Source organism: Cuculus canorus, chromosome 3 (assembly GCF_017976375.1).
Source record: "Cuculus canorus isolate bCucCan1 chromosome 3, bCucCan1.pri, whole genome shotgun sequence".
In the NCBI taxonomy this organism is placed as follows: domain Eukaryota; kingdom Metazoa; phylum Chordata; class Aves; order Cuculiformes; family Cuculidae; genus Cuculus; species Cuculus canorus.
Window position 1 is genome coordinate 110,683,596 of NC_071403.1, and position 26,422 is coordinate 110,710,017.

Genomic DNA, 26,422 nt, shown 5'->3' on the forward strand with positions numbered 1-26,422 from the left:
CTTATTACACACACACCCCAGTCTAGAATTTCAAGACACACAAACCCACAATTTATTTAGGGGAACAACATCATTGAAGAAATTCAGTAGCAGTATCATGAATGCACCTTTACAGGGGGAGGTTTACTCCAGAACATCAAATCCTAAAGTGGTTGCTTCTATCTCTGTTTTTCCATAGTTCTATTCAAACCTTTAATATTTTGAAGAGTACTAGAGGACTTCTTTTCAAATATTTTTGTGTTTAAAGATATGCATGTTATATAACCGGAAACGCTGCCTGCATGCTTCAAAACTATGTTTTCCTCCTCCTAAACTAGTTGTAAACATCACGTAAACTCAACTATCTTGATGCTTAAGATTTTTAAAACTTGTGATATAAAATATTAGTAGGAAGCAGCTAATTATGGGAAAAGCTTACACAAGTTAAAATTCTGACTTCTCTTTTTTATTTGATTGGTCTAATTTTAACAGACACAATCTTTCTACAAAGAAAAATGGTAAAAAGAATAAAAATTTAATTGAATATTGCTAATGTTGCTATATAATAGCAGTATAATAAATTTCACTCCATTTATATTTGAAAAAGCTTCATGTAAAACCAGCTTTCAGGGATAGTATCAAAAACATGACATTTAGACATTCAGGCATTCTCTTACTTAAATTCAAATTAAGAGTGGTTCATGTTGTTATGAAGTGATAATTTATTAACAGTAATTTCAACTAAAAAAAAATCACTTTACCTTAGAGACTGTACTTGAGCATCAAGAACATTGACCTTTTCTTGATAAAGAAGTTTCAGTTTCTCCTTTAGAAAAAGATGAGAGAAAATAAGTGTCTTTTGCTTTCTTTTCTTCATAATATTGTCTTTATAAATAAATCTACATATTAGCAACATTCATTCTTTTCCCCTGAAGATTTGAACTTGTTGAAACATTAGTGTCAAGAGAAATCCAAATATTTCACACTTGTGAAATCTACAAATTGAACAACGCACCCATTCTCTTATTTCTATACATCTTGCCATATACTCATATGGTAAATTGCTCCAGCTTCAACTACAGCCATCTACAATGATTTACAACTGATGATCTTGTCTCAACTTTGCTTGCTCTCCCACAAGTCAGCAGAAATAAAAAGAGCAATTTTGAGGAACTTCAAGTATACAGGCTACTTACTTGCAATATAATGAGTTCTTATTACCTGGTGAAGAACTAGATACATAAATCAACCACACCAATATTAAACACAATGGTCATGACGAACCAGATAAAATCCCAGAGATTTAGCTCACTACGTTTCTTAGGAAAAAAAGTCACAATGAATGTGATTCTTTTGCTTTAAATATGACAGATGAAGAAAAAGTACAATGTTTTCAAAACAACTGCAGGTGTTAAGAATCACTGAAGAGGCTTTCAGTTATAAATGAGGCAGAAAAATAACAAAATATATTATACTAGGAAAAATAAACTCATGTAATATTCTTGAAGAATTAAAGTACCCTTTAAATTCCATAGTGCAAATATGCACGTGGATAAAATACATCAAAACATTCAGATAAGCATGTTTTTCTCAGAAGATAGCAATACTACCCATATTAATTTAAATTAAAAAAAAAAATTAAGAATATCTTCCCAAACTAAAAAAACAGGATAGAGACCACATCATCTTTGAATCACCAGGACTCCTCTGTATCTCCAAAAGCACAAAATGTGTACTTCAGCTTAGGGAAAACAAGCTGAACAAATCAACATTTGTACCTTACTGAGCCTGCAGTGCGCCAGGAGCAGAATCGTTGCAAAAGAGCTTGCTTGGAGGGCTACCTAAATTACCTCAGCTAGTTCCCACCTACTTGTGTGTTGTGTTACTACTAAGAATCTCCAAAGCACAGCAGAGTCATCACTGACAGAACATTCTTAAACAAAGACTTATCTCTGAGAAGTCAACATCTGCAGATACAACCTGCCATCTGCGTCTAACTGGATAAGAATATTAATGAGGACATAATGAAAAGATGAAGTTTAAGAGAATAAAATTTGAGCTCAGATTAAGGTTCAGTCAATCAGAACTCCTTCTATATGTCTGCTACAAAATTAATCATCAGAACTACAGCAAAAACAAATTACCGAAAGATTTCCGCAAGAAAGCTAGTACCAACCAGTTCTTGATGCCATTTTTCTATTTCTCCAACAGCTGCTGTAACAAAAGCCTGCTGATCTTTGTTACGTGCTGGTGATGAGGTGAGAGGCTGATGCATGCTACAGTCATTACCACCTACAGGCCATGAGTTCTGAGTATTTGCCTAAAATAAAAATATCAATGCTTCAGTTATAATTATGTAGGCTGTTTTATTCAACAAATATTAATTACGTAAGTATGGAATTTCACAATTTTCATTAGAGCAGAATATAAGAACCAATAAACAATTTATTCAGGTTGGCAACCTATGATAATGATGTTATCCACAAAAATCCATGGTTACAAAATCTTTTGACCAAAATTCAGTTGGCAGATACAATTCATATAGCCTTCCTTAAAAAGTATCAGATCTCTGAACACCAATTAAAACAACAGCAGAAAAATAAAAACTTACTGAGGCATCTAGAAGAGTTTGTTCTCTCAACGTATGTTCCGCAGTTAAAAATTTCAGTTTCTGATGGAGTTCCTCATTTTCGAGTACAATGACTTGTACCCGATCTTTCATGCCAGACAATTCCTCCTACAGGATACAAGAACTGTATGTAAAAGGCTCCTTGAGAAGGCTATCCATACTAAAATTCATCTTGAGACCAAAAGTCTAGATTAACAATTTCAATTATTTTAACCCTTTTAGAGAGAACAGGAATACTCGGATTTTGTTATAAGGAAATTCAACGTACAAAAATATTTCTTAAAAAATACTGCTTATCTGTATATTTGCAACATGTACTAAAAATATCTTGGAAGACCCTTAAACACTACACAAGCACCAAGATGAATGGTAGAACTTGGTATCTACTGAACTGCTTTTGGCTCAGTTTTGTTCATTACAACAACCAATCTCAAGATTTAGTGTAAGCTCTTTTTAAACCAGTTCTTCCTATTTAGGGGACCAGGGTTTTAGTAAGTGAAATACATCATCTAATACCTTGCAAAACTTCACTTCTGCTTCTAAATGGTTAATATACTGTGACTGATCATTGATTATCGGAACAAGATCAGAAAGAGCTGGTACATCTCCAGTTGCAGCTTCTGAGGATTTCTGAAGGAAGTAAAGAATAGCATGTGTTATTTTGCAGTTTTCTATTTATTGCAATAGGATGTTGCTTGCACACAGAGTACTACATACACTTAAAAAGCCACCAAGTACTAGATCATGAGGAAGAAACAGTAAGAACTTTAAATCTTCAACACAAAATGTATCTCTCAAGATATACAGCTGCTTAATCAAACACATTTATAAAGCAGAATTAAATCATACCCACAAACTGATTTGTAAATGAAATTTATAATGCTATTTAGGTGTATCATCCATTTTGGACAAACATAAGGGGGTATTTTCTCTTCTGTGAAATGAATGTAAAAATTCCTTGAATTTTAATGAGATGTGGTTATATATAGTTACAGTTACAATTACTAAAAGTTACAATACAGTTACAGCTTTTGACAGCCTCACAAATAACTAAAGCAAGCAATGAAGAGGATCCTTGCCCATTTGAGATAAACAGTTACATCTCAGCCCTGTTCAGCAACATCTAAAAAGAGATTAAACTTTACAAAATGTGAAAAACACAATACACCACGTACTCCTTAGAATACAGTACGGATTAAGAACATAAGTATATGCTATGAAAGCACCCCTAAGACCCTAAATAAAACCGTTTCCTGAAAACTTCAGCCTCTCTTACATCCTATTAACTAGTAGCACTCATCAGTCTAATAAAAAGGACTCACTTAGCATTGATAAAACAAATATTTTTAATAATATAATAATTTATTTGCTTCTAATGAAGTAGAACATACTTTTAAACAACAAAGTAAGCATAATTACATTAGTGTGCAATTAAGCTGCCTTTGAATAATGACAGAAATATTTAATGGAGTCTTTACTTATAAATTTAAACAAAAATCAGCTACTATCAGATTCTCACTCATCCTCTTAATGTATTTCAGTATTGGTTTGCTACCTTAGTTTGATATTCCACTACTGCAAATTTCATCTACTGAAAAAAGTAAGTTGAGTCTAATGCTAGTTGATAGATATGAACTATTTGAATTCCGGAGGCTAAAAATAATGATAATTAAAAAAAAAGAATATCAATGCAAGCCACAATGTTTTGGTTTAGTTTATTTTTTTTTCAAAAGAATTAAGACAGTCAAACTGGGCCATGTTTTCAAGGAAAACACATATCCTCTTACACAAGAAATGTCTGCATTTTTTAATCTATTTACTGAACAGTTTTACTCATAATAGGGTAAATTTCCCCTCTTCACATTCTTTTCCGGTATGGATACAAAATTCATACAAACCTGCTAATGAGGTCCTCTCAGAGGAACAACAGGTGTATTTCTAGTGTTCATTCACTATTCTGGATTAAAACAAGTATCTTCATGCCATTCCCTAGCTAGTTTTGATATTGACATAATTCTAACATCTGTGAAGTCAAGTCAGTAAACATACTTTTCAGTATATAAATATTCCATGCTATGCTTCTCTGATACATTTAAAGTCCTAAAGATCACAGAAGTCATTTTCAGGAACTAACTGAACAGTTCGACTCTAAATACCCCGAGTCTCCTAAAAGATTCAGAAACCTACATCTTTGGTTTTAAATATTATTCTTGAAACACTCACCATTAAAAAAAATAGCAAACCCACGAAAGAATGGCTACTAATGGCTAGCTACTACATCTACTAGTTATCTAAAGGTTCTGCCAACAAAGTTTAAAGGTTAGATAGAGAATCTTAAAAGATAAAGGTAAAATCCACTAACCAGGGCGAAGGGAAGGTTTCTAGCAACAAAGCCTTCCTGTCGAGTTATACCCAATATAAATATTGGCCATAATAAAAGGACAACGATGATTGTAGAGATAAATGGAGGGTTTTCGAGAACCATCTAGAGAAATGTCTACAGAACAGACCCTGAATTTGCAGTGTAGTCCACCTGGTTCATCGCACCTAAGTTCCATGTTCTATTGCCTCAGAATTCACCTTGCTTTCAAGCCTGTTATTCTCAACTACTACATAAAGTTTTAAAAAATTTAATCATGCTTGTTACAGTACATATTGCAGAGTATCCAGAATATTTGTAAGTCATTCTGTTCTGCTAGCTCCTGTTTACCTATCCATCTTTTCTGAAAGAGTAAGAAACCCTGCAGCTGAGACCTCCAGCTGCCTCCCGAAAAAAAATTGCACTACCACAGTACTTGAAAACATGAGAAACTCCATTTCTATTAAAATTATTTTTCACTGAAAACACAGTGCTAATGTATAACCCAAGAAACACTGGTGTAATGCATACAAGAGTGCTAAAGAATAGTTTCACTAAAAAGAAAATATGTGGTATATTTTTCCAACAGAAAAAGAACAAAGGACACAACTTCATAACCAACAGCACTGTCACTTCTATATTTAGAAGCATCTACCTGCCCTTTCATGGGGCAAACACCTGGTAGATAATTTCTGATTTATTTTGTTTTCACCTTTTTCTACTACACAATTGTTATCAATTACTTACAAATTGATTTTGGCATTTTTCATTAACATTCTGATAATACAATATGTGTTGTAGCACAAAATAACACAGGTGAAGGGTGGCATATATTTTGGCATGCCAAATATGCCAATATTAAATCAGATCTGAAAGACACATCTGATCAGTATGAATTACTAAACATTTATTCCTGAGCCTCAGAAATGCCGCTCACACATTCATTCTTAATATTGCAGATTTTACCATATAAGTACAAGAGTCTATAAAATATAAAAGCTTGGCAGCTCTAGAAGCCAGAATTCTACATGGTGACAAATAGTTTTGTCCACACCCCAAATAATTTGGCGCCTCCTGTACTTATCCAGAATGCCTCAAATTTCAAACATCTAAGCCCCAGAATTAGAAACGACCCTGCTAGCTGTCTTAAATCTGTTGTCCTGTAAACAGGCGAGAAACAATGGGAATCAGTCACAGGAACTCCACCTATAACAACAATGTCAGGAACCCAGGCAGAGTGCAGATAGGTTAGCCAAGACCTAACTTATAGAACTGCAGTTGTTGCAATCTTCCTGAGCCTGAACGTCAGGTGATGAGGCAGATAGCAGAAGTAAAATCTGCCCAGCCAGCTCGGTCTAATCAAAGAAAAGACATACTCATTTGGTGTCTATTGTAACTTTCATCAATGGGCAAGTAAAGGGAGTTTTGTTAAGACAATGTTATTTCTACATATGAAATATTGTAAAGTTTACTACCATAGTTCCTGTGAAATATTATATTTAGCTATAGACACGTGCCGTCATCTATTATTCAGCAGCCATCAGGCATTTCAAACTTCTGCTTTGAATTATGCTAAGATATATGAGCAATCCAAGTTTGCTTTCCTCGATCTTTGGGAATCTGATTCTTCTTATACAAGAAGCAATTGCTCAGTGTCCAGCAAAGCAGGAAAGCTTGTATTTTAGAAGGGTCTGTTTTTTTTGGTGTGTATGCACTTCTGTACTTCCACATTTTTTGAGTGTTACACTTGGTCTGTCTTCAGAACAGTTCCACATCCTGGTTAGTAAGCTCATGGAAGACAGCTGAAAAGGAGAACAAGGCCACCACCACTTCACAGAATCCCTGTCACTGGAAACTTCAAGAGGAAGAAATACAACAATGCTAGGGCAGTAAATTGTCATCTTCTCTGTGTACGCCTCCATCCCTTTTTCTGAATTTTTCAACTCCCATAGAATTTCCCAATGTAAGAATAAAATGTTGGCAAAGATTGATCAAAAGATGCCTTCACTCCCCTTCAAAGGCAAAACACAAATTGATAATGCTTCGTGTCATGTCAAGATCAATCAATGACGAATTGTTCCCTTGAGCCATGAAACACTAATTCCAGCCTGCACCATGATAAGGCAAAAGTATCTGGCAGGATAATCACAGTAAACTTGCAGATTTTATAACACTCAAAAAAGTTGAGCTTTAAATAAAATTTCTTATTGTCAGAACAATAGAGCTAGGCTCATTACCCAGGCTCAAGGAAACACAGTGCGAATACAGGCTACAGATTGTTCTGCTACTACCTCAGTTTTCACAGCGAAGAGCTCTTTGGCATGCTTAGTATAAAACAAAGTAGTCAGTGGAGGCCATCAAAAGATAAAACTGGAACAATGCCTTTAAATTATCTTCCTTTAGGGATACAGAGCAACTGCTAGATACTAGTAACCAAACCGTCCATTGCATGCACTTTGGTGCGGTTCTGCTGCAAGAAGGCTAAATCTGAGAAACCCATGGAAGGGCGTAAACTAACTTTCACAGAGACCAATGCATTTTGGCAAAGAGCTACAAAAGCTGTTTTGCATGAACATCTCTTATACTTGAAAGCAAAAGCACGGTTACAGCACAAGAAAGCCTTCCAGAATCAGTCAAAGGAAATTAGAGGCTGCTTTTACAGAAATTTGCTCAGGTAGTCAATCCCATCTGTATTCAAAATAAAAGAAGATGAACTTTTTGTGGAAAGAAAAAGATGAGAACGGTGAAAGCAACATGGACTGTGACTCACACTGCATGGTCAATAAAACAGGAGAGACTTCTTTTTCTTCTGCTATGGCCATAAGCACACCAAGTTCTGGCCACAGCCTTAAGAATCTCCTGTATTTCAGACTATCAAAATGATTTGGGGCTTCTTTTTCTTCCTGGATACTAGAAAATTGATCTCATCTTACATGTCACTCATTCAAGCAACATAAAAGAAAAAAGAAACATACAGAGAACGACATCTTCCTCCTTGACAGAGGGGCTTCACTTTCCATTTTTTCTTGACGTTGCAACAGAATTTTAAGTTGATTAACTAGGAAGAGATAAAAAAACGATTATAAAAGAAACGTATTTACTTTTTTTTCATTTAAATTAGTGTAATTTCTAACAATTTTTAAACTATTTGCTTTCAGAGTAATCTTACCTGCATGGCTTTGCTGCAGCGCCTGCCAGGCTGCATTCCCACTGTCGTCATTGCCCCCGTCCACATCATCTCTGCCCTTGTCCACAGAGGATTGGTCAAATTCAGCTTCATCCTCACCCTTTGTGAACTGTCCTTCCTCCAAGGCATATTTCAATTGATGGATGCTTTCATTAGCACGCTCTGAAAAGAATCACATCCTTAGCCACAATAAACAACATAAAAGAAAGTATTTACCAACTGATACTTCAAATTTGAAAAAGAAAAAAAAAGAGAACTAAAAGCATCCAGCATCTGCCAAGCTTGACTACTTGATCAAAACTCAACCACTGGAAGAAATTACCTAAAGCAAAAAGCTAAAACAACTTCTGTATGTCAGAATTTGTAGAAGAAATATTTACTACAAGAAGCTTTAAATAGCATCTTAGCCTGTCAATGCATTAGGACTCTGCAGCAGCACAAGTACTTACTATTAAAAATTTCCAGCAGAGACAAAGTTTCAACTATTAATAATATTCTTGACCCGAAAATATCTCCTAGCATATGCTATATTTCATACAATGTGCAGGACCAAGGGTACCAAGAAAAATATTTCTGAATTCTAATGATGCCACTACACATGAAAAAGCAATATATAGCACAACTGAAAAAATATCTGAGTAAATTAAGCAAAAACTCGGCAAACCAAGACAACGTAAACCAGTGATTACATGAAGACCAATGACTTCTGAACAAGTGTGGAAAAATAAATAACACTCATCATTTTTGGGAAAAAAAAAAACAGACAAAATACTCAGCAAAAAAACCTTTGTCTAGATAAATACAAATATTTTTATGAACTTTCTCAAGAAGTAACTAACTCCCTGAAGGATGATACAGTAACACAGTAGCAGTCTTTTCTCACTCCAATATAATATTTTTCTCTTAAATTCCTTTTCTTTTTCTATTTGATCCAGCTGACTTCACAAAAAACAAAAACCTTCCAATTCTAAACACCATATCACTCTTATACAGCTAAATGTTTCCAATATGCCAGACAAGAACCTTGAGAGATGACATCTAGATTGGTAATCAGAAAATATGGGCTTGGTTTTAGAGTATGATACCTCTGGTACACACTTTAGGACCTCAAGCAATTCACTTACTACTTCTTTCTTTCAATTGCCTATATACAAATAAAGATGTGTATTCTATTTCTCTTCCCTTTAAGCAATGTATATACCAACTAAAACAAGACAGAGTAGTAGCCCAAGTAGTATGGTTTTACACAATATTCAAAGCAGGCTCTCCAGGTTCTACTGCAACACCAAGCGAACGAAGAAAATAACCCAAACATCAGTCACAGAGCACACATGGTTGGTGAGACAGTCCCCTGTCACAATTCACAGTCACTTTATCAGGAACACAGGACGACATGTTTCCTTTACGTTTCTCCAAAGTGATGCCACAGTCATTTCTGTGGCAGTCAAAACTACCCTGAATCAGAAAAACTTTGTTAATGTTTAACAGTTATTAATAACTTAAAACAAAAAAACCTTCCCCCCAAAAAAACCCCAACTCTTACTTGGCTTTCAGAAACATGAAATCATAGCTATTTTCTTCATTTAGCCCTGAATTCTTTGGAGGGTTATTCTTCCCTAGGGCTACTGCCCATGAAACATTTACGTATAGACACCCACAGAACAAGAATCTCACTCTAGTGAGACAAAGCTTATGAGGTAACATCTTTTGTTGGAGCAACTACTACAATTACAAACATGTCAAGTTTTTCCAATATACACGTCATTCATTTATTGTTAATTTTTGTTATCTGTACATTTATATGATGCATAAATAACTAACCGAAAATATATTTTTCTCATAGACAAAAAAAGCTTAAAAAAAATCAATTACAGTTAAGCATTTGCTAAGTAGAATTCATCAGACATGCCTCAGAGTATAATATATGCTGCTGGTTACCAATGTTAATAGCTCCTTTCTTACAAATGGAAATGTGAATAGCAGTTTAAGTCAGAGACCAAAAGCAAGTTACATATTTCTGCCTTCGCTTTATCTATATTTTTTAAGTTTACATCATCTTGACTGAAGTTGAGAAGTCAATTTTATGCTTTTCACAGCCCTTTTCAGCCTTTTTCTCTACTTGGTTATAACTTAAAAATAGCTTATAAAATATAAATACCCCCTAAAAAAGCATTATATTTAAGAACATGGTGCTCAGTCTAGTGTGCCAGCCATCACTCACTTTTTAATGAAAACCTGACCTGCTTCTGACCTATTAATCTTCTCTCAGCACTTATTTTTAAAGCTCAATCATCCTACTACTAATAACACCTCTTTTGATTTTTGGATACTCCATCCTTTAAAATATGCTTTTTATGTTGCCTTTTACATTAACTTCATTAAATAGTCATACTTTATTATAATAAGTCCAAATACAATTCCCAAGGCAATGACTCAAAAAGAGGCGTTTAGGTCAAATATTTCTCTATTGGCATACTGAAGCTATTCATCCATTCTTGTGCGTTCCAGGATACTATGAGAGTGGGAGAGCTAACTGAGAAATGGTGGAAGTACCTCACTGATGGAATGGCTTAAGTATTTAGCAAACTACGTTGCAACTAGTTGTTGCCAAGAAGTGTTTAATGTCAGGTAAGTCACCATGTGGTGTATGATCTGATAGCAACAAAGTTCCTTCATTTCCCCTTCACTGTAGATGTCTGTCAGACAACCCCAGAGTATCAATATTTGCTCCACAGCCAGTGAAGAACAACAAACTAAAACAAAACCAAACAGGCCCCCCCACAGTTTTTCCCAGAATATCTCTCTCCTTATAATATTCAAGCTTCTGAATTCCAAGCTACTACATTATCTTCAAAGAAAACAGAGACCTTCTTAAACTGTGTCCTCTTCTTCCATAAATACACTGAGCAGTCGTAGTGAAACACATTGAAATCATTATCACTAGCACACGAGTCTACTTTTCTGGACTACACTTTCCTGCCTCTGGAATAATGTTATCGCATTTTTGAAAGCTCCATCGCATATTTGCCAAAGTTTCTTACAGCCTTGCCAATTTCCAGATTCCAAGAGTTGCTGCCATAAGTAAAACACTGACCACTGGGAAACAGAGTTAAGAGCTTCCGATGGCCTGTCTTTACATTCAGTGAACACCAAAGAGCTATCATTTACTTCAGTAGGAGTTGAACTGGAAATGCAAAAGGGAATGAATACATCATAACTTTTTTTTCCTAAATAAGGGACATAAATTTGGGCATTAAGAAAATACTTCTTAGCAAGACTTCATGAATAAAAGCTGTACATCTATTTCTGTCATATGACAAAACTTCATTGATGTGTTACTTCCTGCAGGAACAGCTAAGGATCTAAATGAAATTGGACTTATCTGGATCAAAACTTCAAAAACCAAATTTTATTTACTATAAAGCTCTTCGGCTTTCAGTGTTTAAAGCATCTGAGATGATTATGGATGGAAAATAGTAAGCTAGCAACTAGCAACAAAGTCAGATGGATCAAACCCAGTACATAAAAAAAAAAAAAAAAAAAAAAAAAAAAAGACATGCAACCATTCCACAAAAATATGGCCAAGTTGTCAACTATTACATATAAATCCTAAGCAGCACTTGCCACAAGGGACAAACAGATAGCTCATCTAATGCCTTAGCAACGACCTAACACCTACTAGAAAGAAATACATTACTGATTATTTCAGAGACAGAAGCAGAGATCCTAACACAGGATCAAGACCATACCGTTCTAGGAACAAAGATATTCCTACTCCTCAATTCGTCTGAACGTGAATGTAACTTTGGACTCGATTAAGTTCAGTTAAGCACAACACTTTTTGGAAGAGAAAAAAAAAAAAGTAGGGCCCTGACTGACACATTAATTAATGTTCAAAGACCACATGCTGCACATGCTACATGCTCAATAAAGATACATCCTGAAAGAAGCACTGTAAAAAATGGCTATTTTCTGTACTCACTGTCACTATAAAATCTAAGTATTACTCCCTGAAAACAGAATACAGGTATCCTTTTTCCAGAGAAGTATCTCTGTATAAATATAATTGGTAGAAGTTTTTTTTTCATATGGGAATGCCAGGACTACGACTGAATGACATATTTTTATTTTGTTGGAGACATATTACAGATCCATTAAAAAAAAAAAAAATAAGATAAAGGCTGGATCCAGGACACTCTGAAGTAAAATACAACATGGAAGAGGTAGTTATTTTCCAATGCAGAAGTCAGTTGGGAAGAGAGAACAATTAGCCACTGAAGGGAAAATAGAAAAAACAGAGAAGGCATTGAACTGTGTTAGTATTGCCTAAACAAAAGATGTTTTTTCAGACGCTGCCCGAGACTGTCTATAAAGAACACTCCTTTAAATGAAAGTACCAAAGCTACCTCATTCATGGACTCAGAAATGCCATAGAAAATGTTGTGGGAGCTAGCGGAGAGGTTAGCAGAGGAACCAATCATCCAAAACAACAGAATTGCCTGAAAGACATGGAAAATAACGACAGATGGTAGAGGTGCTAAGCAACATAAATTGAAGAAAATGAACTACAGGTGTATGAAAAAGTTGCCATAGGTCTGTCATCTAAAGCTAATGGTCCAGTTCTAATAATGTTTACAGGAAGATGACTGTAAGTTACTTGTTATACGTTCAACAAACAGGTCACTTTCTGATATCCCACAGTTCCCAACTAGAAAACAGCCCAGGAAAGTTAAAGAAGGAGCCACATCAATTCTTCAGGCCTTAAAAAAATCCCCAAAAAACAAAATCAAAATAAATCCCCCAAACACTGTAGAATATATGTGAAATAATAACTGTCAAAACAGATAATTGGACCAGTTAGTGAAAACAGAAAGATGACGCTTATTTAAACTTTACTGTGTAAGAGTATATCAAATTTGACGTCGTTTCTACTGACACTTAGAAATCTGAAACAGTACATCATGTACTTCTAAATTAGCATTTCAGTCAAGTAATTCCTTAAATATACTGAAAGCAAGAATTTCATTGCAAGTTTTTATTGTTTTTAGCAGAGTCTTGGAATTTATTTTGTTTACCATTCTGATATGCAGCTATTCTTCTCTGTTGGTGGCCAAACACAGGTATGCTACCATGCTACTAACATACTATACGGCAGTTTGAAAACTGAAAGTATTCTATTGATTACTACCTATGTTGCTAGGATTTTACATGTAAACGTTCAACAAAAACAACGAGTGATACCAGGCTGTTTATAAGCCAGAGCCTTAAGATGTTTTTAACACTCAGATGTTTCAAAACAATGAATCATGGAGGCATTTGATTTGTTTTTTCGATTTTCAGAGTTGTTGTATGGTATGAGAAATTGATGGTTTGCAACACAGCTTTTACCAAGTTATCTTCAAGAGGAAACTGTTCTTTGGAGCTGTAGTATGTTTTTTGTTGTCATGAGCTCCTAAACCAGCCCTTTCTGCAGAGCATAAAGCACATGCCTAAGGTCCAGAGACCCTCACATGTGATAAACTTCAAGCATTTCCCATGTCCTTCTGACAGATTCTCCACCCTTAAACAAAATTATGTGCACTGTTCAGTAGAACACTCAGAAACAATTGCCAAATAAAAGTAAAAAGCCTAAGCCAAAAATTTACAATTATAGATTACACTTAAAATTGGATTCTTAGCTGTTTCAGTGTCACAGCTAACTTGGAGAGCTGGTAACTGTAACTGGGCCACATACTCATTTTTCCTAGGACAGCTTTGACTTCACATCTCTTCTACTTTATTTTTGGAGTCAGAAAAAGCAGCCAGAAAATGAAACCGTATTTGCAGAAGTCCTATATTTTCATCTGCTCCTCTTACAGCTTGCATCTTCGTACTCTGAAATTACACAGGACACTGCACTCAGTAATGCAGTGGAATACAGAATATAATTTCTACATTTTCTTAGGGCAGATTTACAAGATGCCTATATCAGATGCCTAAAATGTTGGTCTCCCCCTCCTTTGCTTCTCCTCCTGTACTGACTCTGACCCAAAAGTCAGGCAGTGCCAGAAAACTCAATATTAAAATAAAAACAAAAAAAAAAAAGTTAATAGTTCTCTGTCCAGATAAATGCTGGAAACAAAGAACTGGATTCTAAATAGTCTTCTCCATGTATTTCCAGCTGTCAGGAGAAAAAGGGAAAGCAGAAGAGAACCATCATGCACTGCTCTTGGCACTAGTGTAGTAGAAGGCCCACTGGACATTCAGACTGTGCATGCCAATTTTTAGTTATTAACACAAATACAATAGCACAGCATTTATTCTCCTTTACAAAATACTTCTATTCCCTTGGGAATAACTTTCTAACAGAAATGTTATTATCTCCTAAAGACTCTGAGGTTCATTTGAAATGGTGTCCCCAATTGTGTAAAAGTTTACACAGTAACCTAATAACCCCAACTGTACAAACATCATCCTCTTAACTCAACATTCAAGACCCTCATTATACAAGGTCTACGCTACTCGGGAAAAGCCCTGTTACAGGGTGCAACTTCCCTTGGCAACCTATTCCAGTGCCTCACCACTCTCATGGTGAAGAAATTCTTCCTAATGTCTACTCTAAATTTGTCCCTCTCGAGTTTTTACCCATTCCCCCTCGTCCTATTACCACAGGCCTTTATGAATAGCCCCTCCTCAGCTTTACTGTAGCCCCTTTCAGGTGTTGGAAGGTCACCATAAGATCTCCTCAGAGCCTTCTCTTCTCCAGGCTCAACAAGCCCAACTCTCTCAGCCTGTCCTTGTATGGAAGGCGCTCCAGCCATGTGATCATCTTTGTAGCTCTCCTCTGGGCTACAAAGTTCCTATCAATCCCTTCCTATGAATCAGGTATCAAGTAGCTATTTAAAAATGTTTCCATTGCTCTATCTTTGCACAATGACGTTTCCCATACTGCATCTAGATGTTTAATTCACTGGTGTCATAGTAGATGCAATTCACTGGTGTCACAGTAGATGCAACTTTTTGTGCCAAGTAGGTTGATGTACCTGTGAGTTATCTACTGGCTTTCTTCAGAACATAGATGCCCACATTGACCTGTTGAAGAGAGTCTGAAGGCTGGTAAAGCCCAGGAGTCAAAACTAAGAGATTAAGCTGTTCTGTACCAGGATACATTGCTTCTTGGATAAGAAGGCAGGCACGAAAACAGTTGGAGAGCAAGGGAATAATCACTCTCTTTGGAATCAACTCTCCCTCTTTCCCACCTGTCTAGAATCGTACGTTTCAATGACAGCTAAAACTTACACGAACCGCCACAAAAGAGCAGCGGCAGAGCCCCCTCAAAGCCCAGTGACTTTCGCACAGCTCCGTGTCACCGCGTTACCGGCAGCAGCGATCGCGGAGGACCACGGGCAACTCCGCTCCGCGGCGGCCCGCTCACCTCGGAGGCGCCGCTGGTAGCGCTCCAGAGACTCCTGCAGAGCGGGCTCCGCGCGGGGCGCCCGCATGAGGATGGCACCAGGAGCCGAGAAGGAGTTCCCAGCCCGCTCCGCCTTCCCGCGCTCCGCGGCCGCCCGGAGGAACCACAATTCCCACAGAGCGCGCGGGGATCCCGCCGCTGCCGCCCCGCCCGCTATCGGCGCAAAGACTACAGCTCCCGGCATGCAACGCGCCGCGCGGTGCCCGCTGGGAAGCGGAGTCCCGCCGGCCACTCACCCATTCATACAGAAAATGCCGACAAATAAAATTACCCAAGATTCGTTTTGGAGAGCAAGCATCCTTTATCAGGGCTGAGTAACGCGAGGGAGCGAGGCGGGAGCTGGGAACAGAATATTTTCCATTCACAACCATATGGATCGATTTTCCTAGAAATCTTATGCGTATTCTATTACTTTCTAAGTTATAATTTTAGTTGTATTATGAAACTTAGCAACAGTCAGAACTCTTGCTAATTTCAGCCGGCTCCAGCTCTGTTTGACTTGCCTTTGAGATAGGGAAAGGCTGCAAACAGAGATGGTCACAGCAGACACATCTGATCGGCACAGATGACACTGAACACAAGGCGTGACCACCTCCGAAGAACGAACAGCGCCTGGAAAAACACCTTTTTAAAGAAAACACGCTCTAAGCAGGACACTTCGTCTCACTTTCAAAGAGAGCAATTGGTCCGATGAAACCTAAGTCTGCTTTAGCTTAAATCAAATCATTCCACTTTCTGTAACAGTGACTGTTTCTTGCTTCACCACCTCCTCCGCCCGCCCCTCCGCATGGAGATGAAGACGCCCATAGCCCCTTCTCGCCCCTTTGTTGTGGCTGGCGGACGCGTTCGCGCATGCGCAGTACCCGGTTCTCCCGCCTCCGTCCCGGGGCCCGCAGCGAATGGGGCTGGCGCAGGTCCCTTCATAGCCGGGGAGGGGGAAGAGTCGTTCTCCTCCCACCAATGCGCATACGTAGCGGCCCCCGGGCGCAGAGCGAGCCATTGTCTGAGGCTGGCGCATGCGCAATCCTCTCCCCCGCATCGTGCGAGCCGAGGCGGTGCATGCGCAATCCCCCCCAATTCGCCGCCGCGTCCTCTGGTATTATAGGAGCCGGGGCGGCACATGCGCAGTACGCCCCCTGCGCTACCCTCCTGCTCCTCGCCCCCCCGCTTTGTGTGAGCTGAAGCGGCTCATGCGCAGTCCGCCCCACCGCTCTGTCCTCCTCCTCGCCCCCCCCCGCATTGTGTGAGCCAGGGCGGCGCATGCGCAGTGCTGCGCACCCCGCTCTGCCCGTTACCCGCTATGTGTAGGGAATAACGTTGGAGCCGCTGCCCAAAGGGACACCGACCGGAGCGCCGCGGCCCCGCCCCCGCCCCGCGGGGATGCCGGCTCAGTGAGCACCGCCGGCGGGAGGCACCACTAAAAGGGACGGGACTCCCTTCCCTAGGCGCAGCGAGCCTCTTCGAAAGGGGTAAGTGAAGATGCCGCCGCCGCCCTGGCGGCGGGTCGGGCGGACGGGAGGGAAGGGGCCGCGTTCGCGCTGCTTAGCCCGCCCCGGCACGCGACCGGGGGGCTGCGCTCCGGCCATCGCGCGCCGTACCCCCGCCCGCCTTTTTCGCGCTCGTGAGCGCTGCGGGGACTGCGCGGGGGGCGGCGGCGGCGGCCGCTGCGTCCTTGCTGCCCTTTCCCGTCCCGGGGGCGCCCGGTCCGGCCCGGACGGACACACAGAGACACGGACGGACACACAGACACCCGCCCCCACACCCCCGGTGGGAGCAGTGGGGATTCGCCTTCCTCACCCGCAGGCGGATTCTCGCGATTCCAGCCGGCGTTTCCATAGGTTTAAGATCTGGTTGTGGGTTGTGTAGAATATAGAATAATATTCTATTATTGTTGTTATTATTGTTATTATTTTATTTATTTATTTATTTGTATTCGGTTGTCATTATTTCACCAACTGCCTCGGGGCTGGAGGCAGGCGTGTTCCTCCAGATCTAAAAATCAGGGATGCCGTTCATTTGTCGTGTGGTGTTTCCCTCCCCCCCTTCCCATCTCTCCTCTCTTCCCTCTCCCCATTTTCTGGGAAGGATGGTGGAGCAAATCCGTTGGCTTCGCCTTTTATTGCGTATTTTCACCCAACGAGGCGTGTCTTCTGCATTCAAAAATACTCTCCTGAAGGCGTGATCTTGTCTTCCTTGGAGGCTCCTCCTGGGCAAAAAACACAAAATAACCCTGTTTTGTTCCTGGTTTCCAGAAGCAGCTCTGGGCCCCACTTTGTCTTTCCGGCGTGGAAGCGACTGGGTTCCTGAGCTAACAAAAACCTGATGGCGATGTTCGAGCAGAAAGCATCTTGCAGCAGAGGAAGCTGTTGTCGAGGTGGGCGGGAGGGGCAGCTGCTTGGGCGTGCTTCCTGCTGCATCCCACTGCTCCCGGCCCATGGAGTGGTGATGCTTGTGCACTGGGGCTGCTTGTATGTCCCCCACCAGCCCAGGGCAGCAGTGGCACTTTGGGTGCCAACCTTGGGGCAGAGGGTATGGACCCAGCTGAGGTAATGGGGTGGGCAGCCTCTCGGGTGTTATTTTGGGTGGCTTGGCCATGAATCCATCCGTTCTTAACAGCTTAACAGGACAAATGAGATGTAGATCATAGAATGTGTGGATCTGCTGGAGGGTAGGGAAGCTCTGCAAAGGGATCTGAACAGGCTGGACCACTGGGCTGAGACCAATAGCATGAGGTTTAACAAGGCTAAATGCCGGGTCCTGCACTTGGGGCACAACAACCCTTTGCAGTGCTACAGACTAGGAGAAGTCTGGCTGCCTGGAGGAGAAGGACCTGGGGGTGTTGGTTGACAGCTGACTGAACATGAGCCAGCAGTGTGCCCAGGTGGCCAAGAAGGCCAATGGCATCTTGGCTTGTATCAGAAATGGCGTGACCAGTAGGTGCAAGGAGGTTATTCTCCCTCTGTACTCGGCACTGGTGAGACCGCACCTGGAATATTGTGTTCAGTTCTGGGCTCCTCAGCACAAGAAGGATGTTGAGGCTCTGGAGCGTGTCCAGAGAAGAGCAAGAAAGCTGGTGAGGGGGCTGGAGAATAAGTCTTATGAGGAGCGGCTGAGAGAGCTGGGGTTGTTTAGCCTGGAGAAGAGGAAGCTGAGAGGAGACCTCATTGCTCTCTACAACTACCTGAAAGGAGGTTGTGGAGAGGAGGGAGCTGGCCTTTTCTCCCAAGTGACAGGGGACAGGATGAGAGGGAGTGGCCTCAAGCTCTGCCAGAGGACGTTCAGGCTGGACATTAGGAAAAAATTTTTCACGGAAAGGGTCATTGGGCACTGGAATAGGCTGCCCAGGGAGGTAGTGAAGTCACCTTCCCTGGAGGTGTTTTAAGGACAGGTGGATGAGGTGCTGATGGACATAGTTTAGTGGCAGATAGGAATGGATGGACTCAGTGGTCCAGTATGTTCTTTCCAACCTAGCAATTCTATAATTCTATGAATCATAGAATAGTTTGGGTTGGAAGGGACCTTAAAGATCATCTAGATCCAGCGCCCCTGCCGTAGGCAGGGACACCTCCCAACGTGCCAGGCTGCTGAAGGCCCCATCCAGCCTGGCCTTGAACATCTCCAGGGATGGGGCACCCATAACTTCCCTTGCCAACCTGTTCCAGTGCCTCACCACTCTCATGGTGAAGAAATTCTTCCTTATGTCTAGTCTAAATCTGCCCGTGTGCAGTTTATACCCACTGCCCCTAGTCCTGTCACTACAAGCCTTTGTAAACAGTACCTCCATAGCTTTCTTGTAGCCCCCTTCAGGTACTGGAAGGTCGCTATAAGATCTCCTCAGAGCCTTCTCTTCTCCAGGCTCAACAAGCCCAACTCTCTCAGCCTGTCCTTGTATGGGAGGTGCTCCAGCCATCTGATCATCTTTGTCGCCCTCCTCTGGACCCCTTCCAACGGCTCCATATCCTTCTTATGTTGGGGATTCTACAACTAGACACAACACTCCAGATAAGGTCTCACAAGAGAGTAGTAGAGGGGCAGAATCACCTCTTGCACTGCTCACACTTCTTTTGATGCAGCCCAGGATACGGTTGGCTTTCTGGGCTGTGAGCGCGCATTGCTGGCTCATGTCGAGCTTTTCATCCATCAGCACTCCCAAGTCCTTCTCTGCAGAGCTGCTCTCAATGATCCTATGCTGATGAGTTGAAGATAATATTAAGAATTGTGTTCTTGTGACAAGAGTTTACATATAGCACCCATTGATCTTCACTTTGAAGAAATTATTTTCTTCCCTGTGAAAGCGAAGGTACTCATAAAATATTCAACTTCTTTGAAAGAATAAAGCCTGTTCTAGCACTGTGATGATCAATTTTTCTTCTTTGAAATGCCATACAAGACGTTGTGACAGTGCTCTTGGCCCTGGGTTTGCCTTTGTAAAATGGGATGTGGGATGGGACAGTTTTTGTAGACTGAATGAAGACATGATTAAATATGCTGTGATTTCCTATGAATAATTTCCTCTTGGAATTACTTTACGTCCAGATGCTGAGGATCCTGTCTTACTGGAACTGCAGTACTTCTTAGTTCTTACTTCTTAGTAAGAACTGACTCTGCTAGTATGGAAGCTTCTCAACTTGAAATTTTATTTAAAGGAGGGAAAAAGATAAACACAAATACCACAAAGAATCTTCCCCCACTTTCTGATTATTATTGTTTTTAAACACTTTGTCACTTTCATGTAAATGTTTTGTTATTGTTCTTTGTTGTTTGCTTTTTTTTCTGAAGGAGGTCAGGAGGGCTGGCTGAATAGAGACAATAGTGTAGCTGAGGATACATGGAATTTTGTCAAAATCTCGAGAATCTAGAAGTTATTTGTAATGGATCAGATAAAAATATTTTCTTTAATTCCTTTAAAGAGAAACATTCAGACATAGAAGTTGTTACCGACCTTAGTTTCATAGAATTGTAGAATGATTTGGGTTGGAAGGAACCTTAAAGACTTCATCATGGTACTGTGGGTTTTTTTTGACAGGTGACAACATCCCATTTCTATTCTAACTGACTTTTGCAAAGAATTGGCTCTTGCTGTATTATGCTTCATCAGCTGGAACAGACTTGACTGACAGATTTTTTTAACAATTCTGTTGGTAACATACAAGCCAGAAAAGAACTAGGTTATGAAAGTGAACTGGAAAAGCCTATATTCACTAAGTAGAAGCTAGGAAGCTTCCTTGAGTGACTGGAATGAAACCTGAGGCATGAGTAGCTGTAGAAAATTATTTTGAAGTACCATTTCCAGTTCTTCAAATGCAGGAAAAATATGAATAGTGTCCATTGATTCCATAGTATCTCCTTGAGTCTCCTAAAAAGACAGTTTCTTTGTCAGTGTTGCATTTCTTAGCTTTGCAGTTAAAAAGGAACTGAGGTAAGCCAGATTGTTCTTACTTTAATGAGGAAGCCAAGAGAATCTGTGAAATTCTGGTTTTCCATTAGAAAATTTTGAAGAGGGGAGTCAGACGTTAAATTTGTGCAGATAGCAGAATTTATTTGCAGAAATTCCCATATCTGCTTCTAGCACTTGTGAAATTGTAAAAGGACACAATGGCATGCACTTCCCCTCCTTAAAGAACATGCTGCATAATGTAGTAAAAATTGATATGGTTGTGATGAGGAGACTGAAATTTGAGGAAAGGAAGTCCTTTGTTGCTAGGGGATAGGCTTCAAATTTGCTAGCTGGGGGCTAGCATTAGATACGCGATTCTTTTCTACAGTATGCATCTTAAACATGCTAAGTGAGCCTATGGGGTCTTTTGTTGTCTGTTAGGTTTATAATAGTCTTACTGAATGCCTGCATTTCTTCCGTTCTAATATTGATCATTGTGTATCTCCGCATATTCAATGGTCCAGTCTACAGAGAGCAGCTTCCTTCAGTGCACGATGCTACTGTTTCCCTGTGTTGGTCCATCCAGTGTGGTGAATGAAGCAGATGTCCTGGGGAAAAATAGTATGTGAACATGTGACTTAAAATGTAAGATAATACCGGCAAATTAGGGTGCAAAGAGAGTACAGACTACTTGTTAAAACAACAACTTTGTGGATGTGTGTTGTAGTTATACATGCATAGAAATACTGAAATAAGTTGTGAATACGTTTTTCGCTCTTGTAGTTTAGTTTCTTCCAGTCTAACTCCAAAATGCTGAAAGGCTGTTATTATTTTACAGGTGTGTTTGTAATTAGAGTGACCTTTTTAATTAGATTTTTGTTTGACCTTCAAAAAAACCCATATATTTTATATTAAATGTATGTATGTTTTATCATGTATTGTGTCAAAAGCACCTTGTCCTAGGAGTTTAAAATAAAACCCACAAAAATATTTTAGTAGATTGCTGACATAATTAGGTTTCAGAGAGGGAGATCTGTGTTTGGGAAAGTACTCAATACCATATCACTGATGTTGGAACGTATCATGCAGGCGCTTTGATGGTGGCTAAGAAGTAAGTCTGGGAGTAGGTGTATGTTAGACTGACTAGTAGTTCTTGTACCTCGATGCTTTTGCATGGAGTATTCCTAGTTACTCACTCTTTGGTTTTGGTACAGCATGACTGTACTGCTTTGTTGCACTGCTTTTCTAAGTACATGAGAAGTTAATTCACTTCACTAGCCCAGCAGAAACCTATTTCTTTTCTTTTTGTATTGTTTGGGGTTTTTTCCCCCTCCTCCCTTGGGTTAGCAAATTGAATTATCTTATTGTGTGGTCAGAGGAGTGCCAGGGCACAAACACAGAATGGGGACTGCAGTGTCAAGCTTGGAAGAAGCCTTGTACTTCCTTTTCTAGCACTAAAGATATATTTGGTCTGCTTAGCTGTCCTATCTGGCTGTCCCCTGTGCCGTTGTAGTCTATAGTGGTCAGAAAGGGGGTGAGTTATGAATAGATCAAAATAAACCCCAAAGTAATTAAGATACTGAGCTTTACTAGTTGTCCTTGATATATAAAATGTCCACAGTCACAGACTAAACATTTAGAACATACCACTGGATTGAAAAAAAATGTTTCTCTGCAAAGTAGGTATAGATAGAGAGTGAAGAAATAGAGTGGTATGGCCTTGTACAAGGAAAAGAAGGATATTTTTGGCAGGCTAATATTGCTATTTGCTCTTTTGCAGAGTTTAAGCCTGTAAGTTTTCAAAAATTTTCATAGTTCTTTTCTTCCTTACTTACTAGTTTTGAAGTGTATGACTTTTGTGAAATGTAAAAAAGTGCTGTTTGGTATAAGTTTAAAGATTTTTTTATTATTATTCATTCAAAACTCAGGTGAGAAGCATCTCTCATTTCATCCTCTGAATAAAATACTCAATAAAATATTATAGGCTTTTTTGTCCCCCGGGAGCCTCACATATTTGTCAACTTCGTTTCTCCTTCTCTTTTTGTCCAATTGTGATTGAAAAATAGACTTTTCCTTAGCCAGACGCGTTTTAGATCAGCCGCATAATCCACTGGTACGCCTTGTGAGCTGATGCAGCTCTGACAACTGCAGCCCTCTTAAAGTCTAGCTTCTTCAGTTTGTTCTGCTGTGTTTATTGTAAGCATTGGCATTTTTGTGATTTTTTTTTTCTGTTTATTTGTTTCCATTCTATCTTTGTTTCCATTTGTTCTTCCATTCAAAATATAAAACTAAAATGTTTTATATTTTGATCTTTTCCACGAAACTAAGAGGGTATCTCCCTTGACAAAAAGCTGAATCTTCTGAAGTCTATGTGATGGGCTTTCTAGATCTCATCTCATTTTGTACCTCATTCCAAATGAGATTCTGGTTCTGCTCATTTTGTCTCTTTCCAAGAAGAACTGCAGTTATTGGGCATTTCAGAACAATAATAACAGAGGTGGTGCCACTCCCTGGCATTTCCAAGATGTTTCTTTGTGCACAGGGTATTTTGTTAGTCTTTGGCTGTGGTATTGCATGAAGAACTTGTAATTGATCCATTAGCTAACCATTATGGTCTGAAAGTAGCAATACACTGGGTGCATTAAATCAGATGTACTTACGACTTTTCCCTGAAAATTACAATCTTAAATAATTTTGTTGATGATCTTTCTGTTGATGCAAATATTTGGCCATCTAAATATGCATTCTGTTTTGTGTTAGAAACCAAGGCCTTCTCAATAATATCTTATCTGTCTTCTCATTGTGCATTACCTTTCAAGATAAGGAAGAAAAAAGCAGAAAGTTGGAATGTTCTGATATCTTTTCTGTTTTCTCATGATATACATTTATCTTGCTTTCATTAATTCCGCCTTCTACTCCTGCCCTCCATGACTCAACTGATTATTTGGTTTTGTGAAACTAGATCATTGCAGGAACCTTGATGTCAAGAATTATTCTACTTAATTTTATAATGTAATTTACTGCACAGAAGACACTGTGTAATATTGTAGTTTTACTTTTTTTCATTTTGCTGAGAATGGCCATATAGATGGACCTTTGGTTTGACTCCAATGCAGTATCTTCTCTCCAGGAATAGCTATAACCTGGCGCCAGGAGACCGATAACAAAGACGCAAGCCCTCTTTGGGCATTTTGTGTTTGTTACTGTTACAGTTCTTGCTGATAAACATAATAAAAGGTCTTGTTAGGCAAATATTTTTCTCCTAAACACAGCTCAGCCATCAATTTCTAATACTCCTTTAAACATCAACGCTGATTATTTTATCAGACCAAGCTGGAGATAATTGGGTAGTGCGTTTATTTTGGTGAAGTCTACACTAACTTGAATCTTTAGCAACCTTACTGAAATTAATTAGTTCCATGTCTGTCATAATTCATGCCTGTTTGTTAAAATAAGTGTTTTTAGTTTCAACTACTACCATTTGGACCACAAATTTTGTAGCATTTTTTAGTTAATCAAAATTTTAATTAATCAGCTTCTAAATACCCTTTGCGGTCTCTTTTTTGACCAGCTGCAGTCCTAATATATTACAAGCAATCCTATATGTAACTTTTTCTTGCTGAGTGCTCTTTTGAGAGGTGCAATTGCATGCCAAATATCAGTCCTACAGTTATATCTTAAGTAGCATGCCAAAAAGGTGCAAATTCGTAAAGGTCTGAACTATGAGTTGAAAAATTGTGAACTGGAATTGGTGAAAAGGAGTAGCTGGATATAGTCAGTAGCTTTATTAGAGAAAAGAATAAATACTAAAAAAAAAAAAAAAAAGAAACAACAAACCCCCAAAAAACCCTAAAAAATGCAAGAATGAGTAATGGAAAAATGTATTTACACAAAAAAATGCCAGGCTGAACTTAAGCTTGGGCATAGCTTGAGTCAATCACTTGAAAGTCCAGAGATGTCCCAAACATTTTTTTTCTTTTGAAGTCTGTCAGTAACAATATTTGAAACAAGTTAGCCATTGTAGAAAATGTGTTGTTTCCATTAATTGCAGCTTGACACATGGAATTTATTTTGTGCTGAATCTTCATGCTCTGTCTCATTGTCTCTTTCTCTCATTCAAATTTTTATTTGTGCCTTCCTTGAGTATAAATTATCTGTCTGGCTCCAGTCTTGAAATCAGCAAATCTTCAGGTGCTGCAGATGACTTCTGTGTATGGCACGATCTGTTTTTACACAACAGTGCAAGACCAAATATAATGCTGTTGTGTTACATGCTTTAGCTTGCTATAGCAACTTTATTACTTGGCAGTATCCAATAGTGTCTTTTTCATTTTTCCTAGAATAAATATTTCTTTCCTTGGTATTTGCAACTTCTAAATTACATATAAATGTCTTGCATACTGCACGTGTATTTTTTTCTAGCTTTAGTTAAACAAACAGGCCCCCTTGGGTTTTTTTTGTTTTGTTGCTTGATTGCATTTTCTTTTAGCATACTATACTGGCAACTTCAGCTGTCAAAGTTCATTGTACTCAGATATTGTAGCATGGAAACAGCAAATAGCAACAGTCAGCTTCCCCCTTTAGGGCAGGCTGATACTCCAGAATCTGGTTTGCATTGATTATCATTGCAAGCGTATTGTTTCACAGTGCCACCTGGTTACTAGCTTTGACTAGGTCAGCGTTTGTTACAGAACCAAGAACTAAATCTAAGAACTTCAGTTCCTGATATCTCAATCACATTTCAGTACCCACACATAGCAATTTTTTTTTTATTCATTGTGCTTTGAGCTTTAGTTTGTTAAGAAGGAAAAGTTGGGTTTTTTTCTCCTAGAGCTGCTGACATTGCTTTCATGGTCTCTAATTCTATTTACCTGGTTTATATACCCTACATAATAACCATTTTCAGTTGGTTCAGTGTCTGACAAGATTAATTGATTTTTATTCATATGTTGTCTGAGCTGCCTATAGCACATACTAAAGTCCTTTGTAAGGGAGCAGTAAAAAAAAAAAAACCCGAAACATCAATATCAAGACAGTGAACCGTGAAGCCCCAAGTCATTCCTTGCCCAGTTGAGTCAGATTTAAACCTTTCATTTAGTAAAATAAAATAAACAACGATACTGTTATTTTTAGTGCAATTCATAAAATTACTTCAAACAGCAGTTTGGGGGAAGACTGGATTTAGTGGATTAAGATCCTTGAGTTCCCTTATTTTGTGGGTCTTTCCCTTGGTGCAGTTTCATTCCAAAACCATGAAAAACATTATGCACTTCTATTTTTATCTGTTGTGCTTTTGGGGGGACAATGCCATGGCCTTTAAAAAAGAGTATTCAGAAATTGCTGTGTATTGTTTTATTTGTGTAGTGATTTCCACAAGAATTCTTTCTTTCTTTTCAAGATATTTATTCACACTTGGGGTTACCGATCCAAGGCAGATT

General features: G+C 39.2%; 2 protein-coding genes across 10 annotated transcripts in view; one reads left to right on the forward strand and one right to left on the reverse strand.

The window, feature by feature from the left end:
• The window catches only part of SDCCAG8 (SHH signaling and ciliogenesis regulator SDCCAG8), a 110,580-nt gene extending 93,998 nt beyond the window's left edge, over positions 1-16,582 (reverse strand). For 3 of the 4 annotated variants that reach the window (XM_054064142.1, XM_054064140.1, XM_054064143.1), the window contains exons 1-7: positions 15,569-15,755; positions 8,137-8,316; positions 7,943-8,025; positions 3,125-3,238; positions 2,591-2,716; positions 2,156-2,299; positions 741-805 (exon numbers count right to left, since the gene is read on the reverse strand). In XM_054064142.1, the coding sequence (XP_053920117.1) occupies positions 741-805; positions 2,156-2,299; positions 2,591-2,716; positions 3,125-3,238; positions 7,943-8,025; positions 8,137-8,316; positions 15,569-15,635 (779 nt within the window). In that variant the 5' untranslated portion in view covers positions 15,636-15,755. Of the gene's footprint in view, positions 1-740; positions 806-2,155; positions 2,300-2,590; positions 2,717-3,124; positions 3,239-7,942; positions 8,026-8,136; positions 8,317-15,568; positions 15,756-16,470 lie in introns of those variants that run through there. The other variant, XM_054064141.1, reaches the window with a different exon arrangement.
• Positions 16,583-16,866: 284 nt separating this feature from the next.
• The window catches only part of CEP170 (centrosomal protein 170), a 93,217-nt gene continuing 83,661 nt past the window's right edge, over positions 16,867-26,422 (forward strand). For 5 of the 6 annotated variants that reach the window (XM_054061990.1, XM_054061987.1, XM_054061989.1 and 2 more), the window contains exon 1: positions 16,867-17,076. The gene's annotated coding sequence lies outside the window, so the exon portion shown is untranslated. Of the gene's footprint in view, positions 17,077-17,962; positions 17,982-26,422 lie in introns of those variants that run through there. The other variant, XM_054061988.1, reaches the window with a different exon arrangement.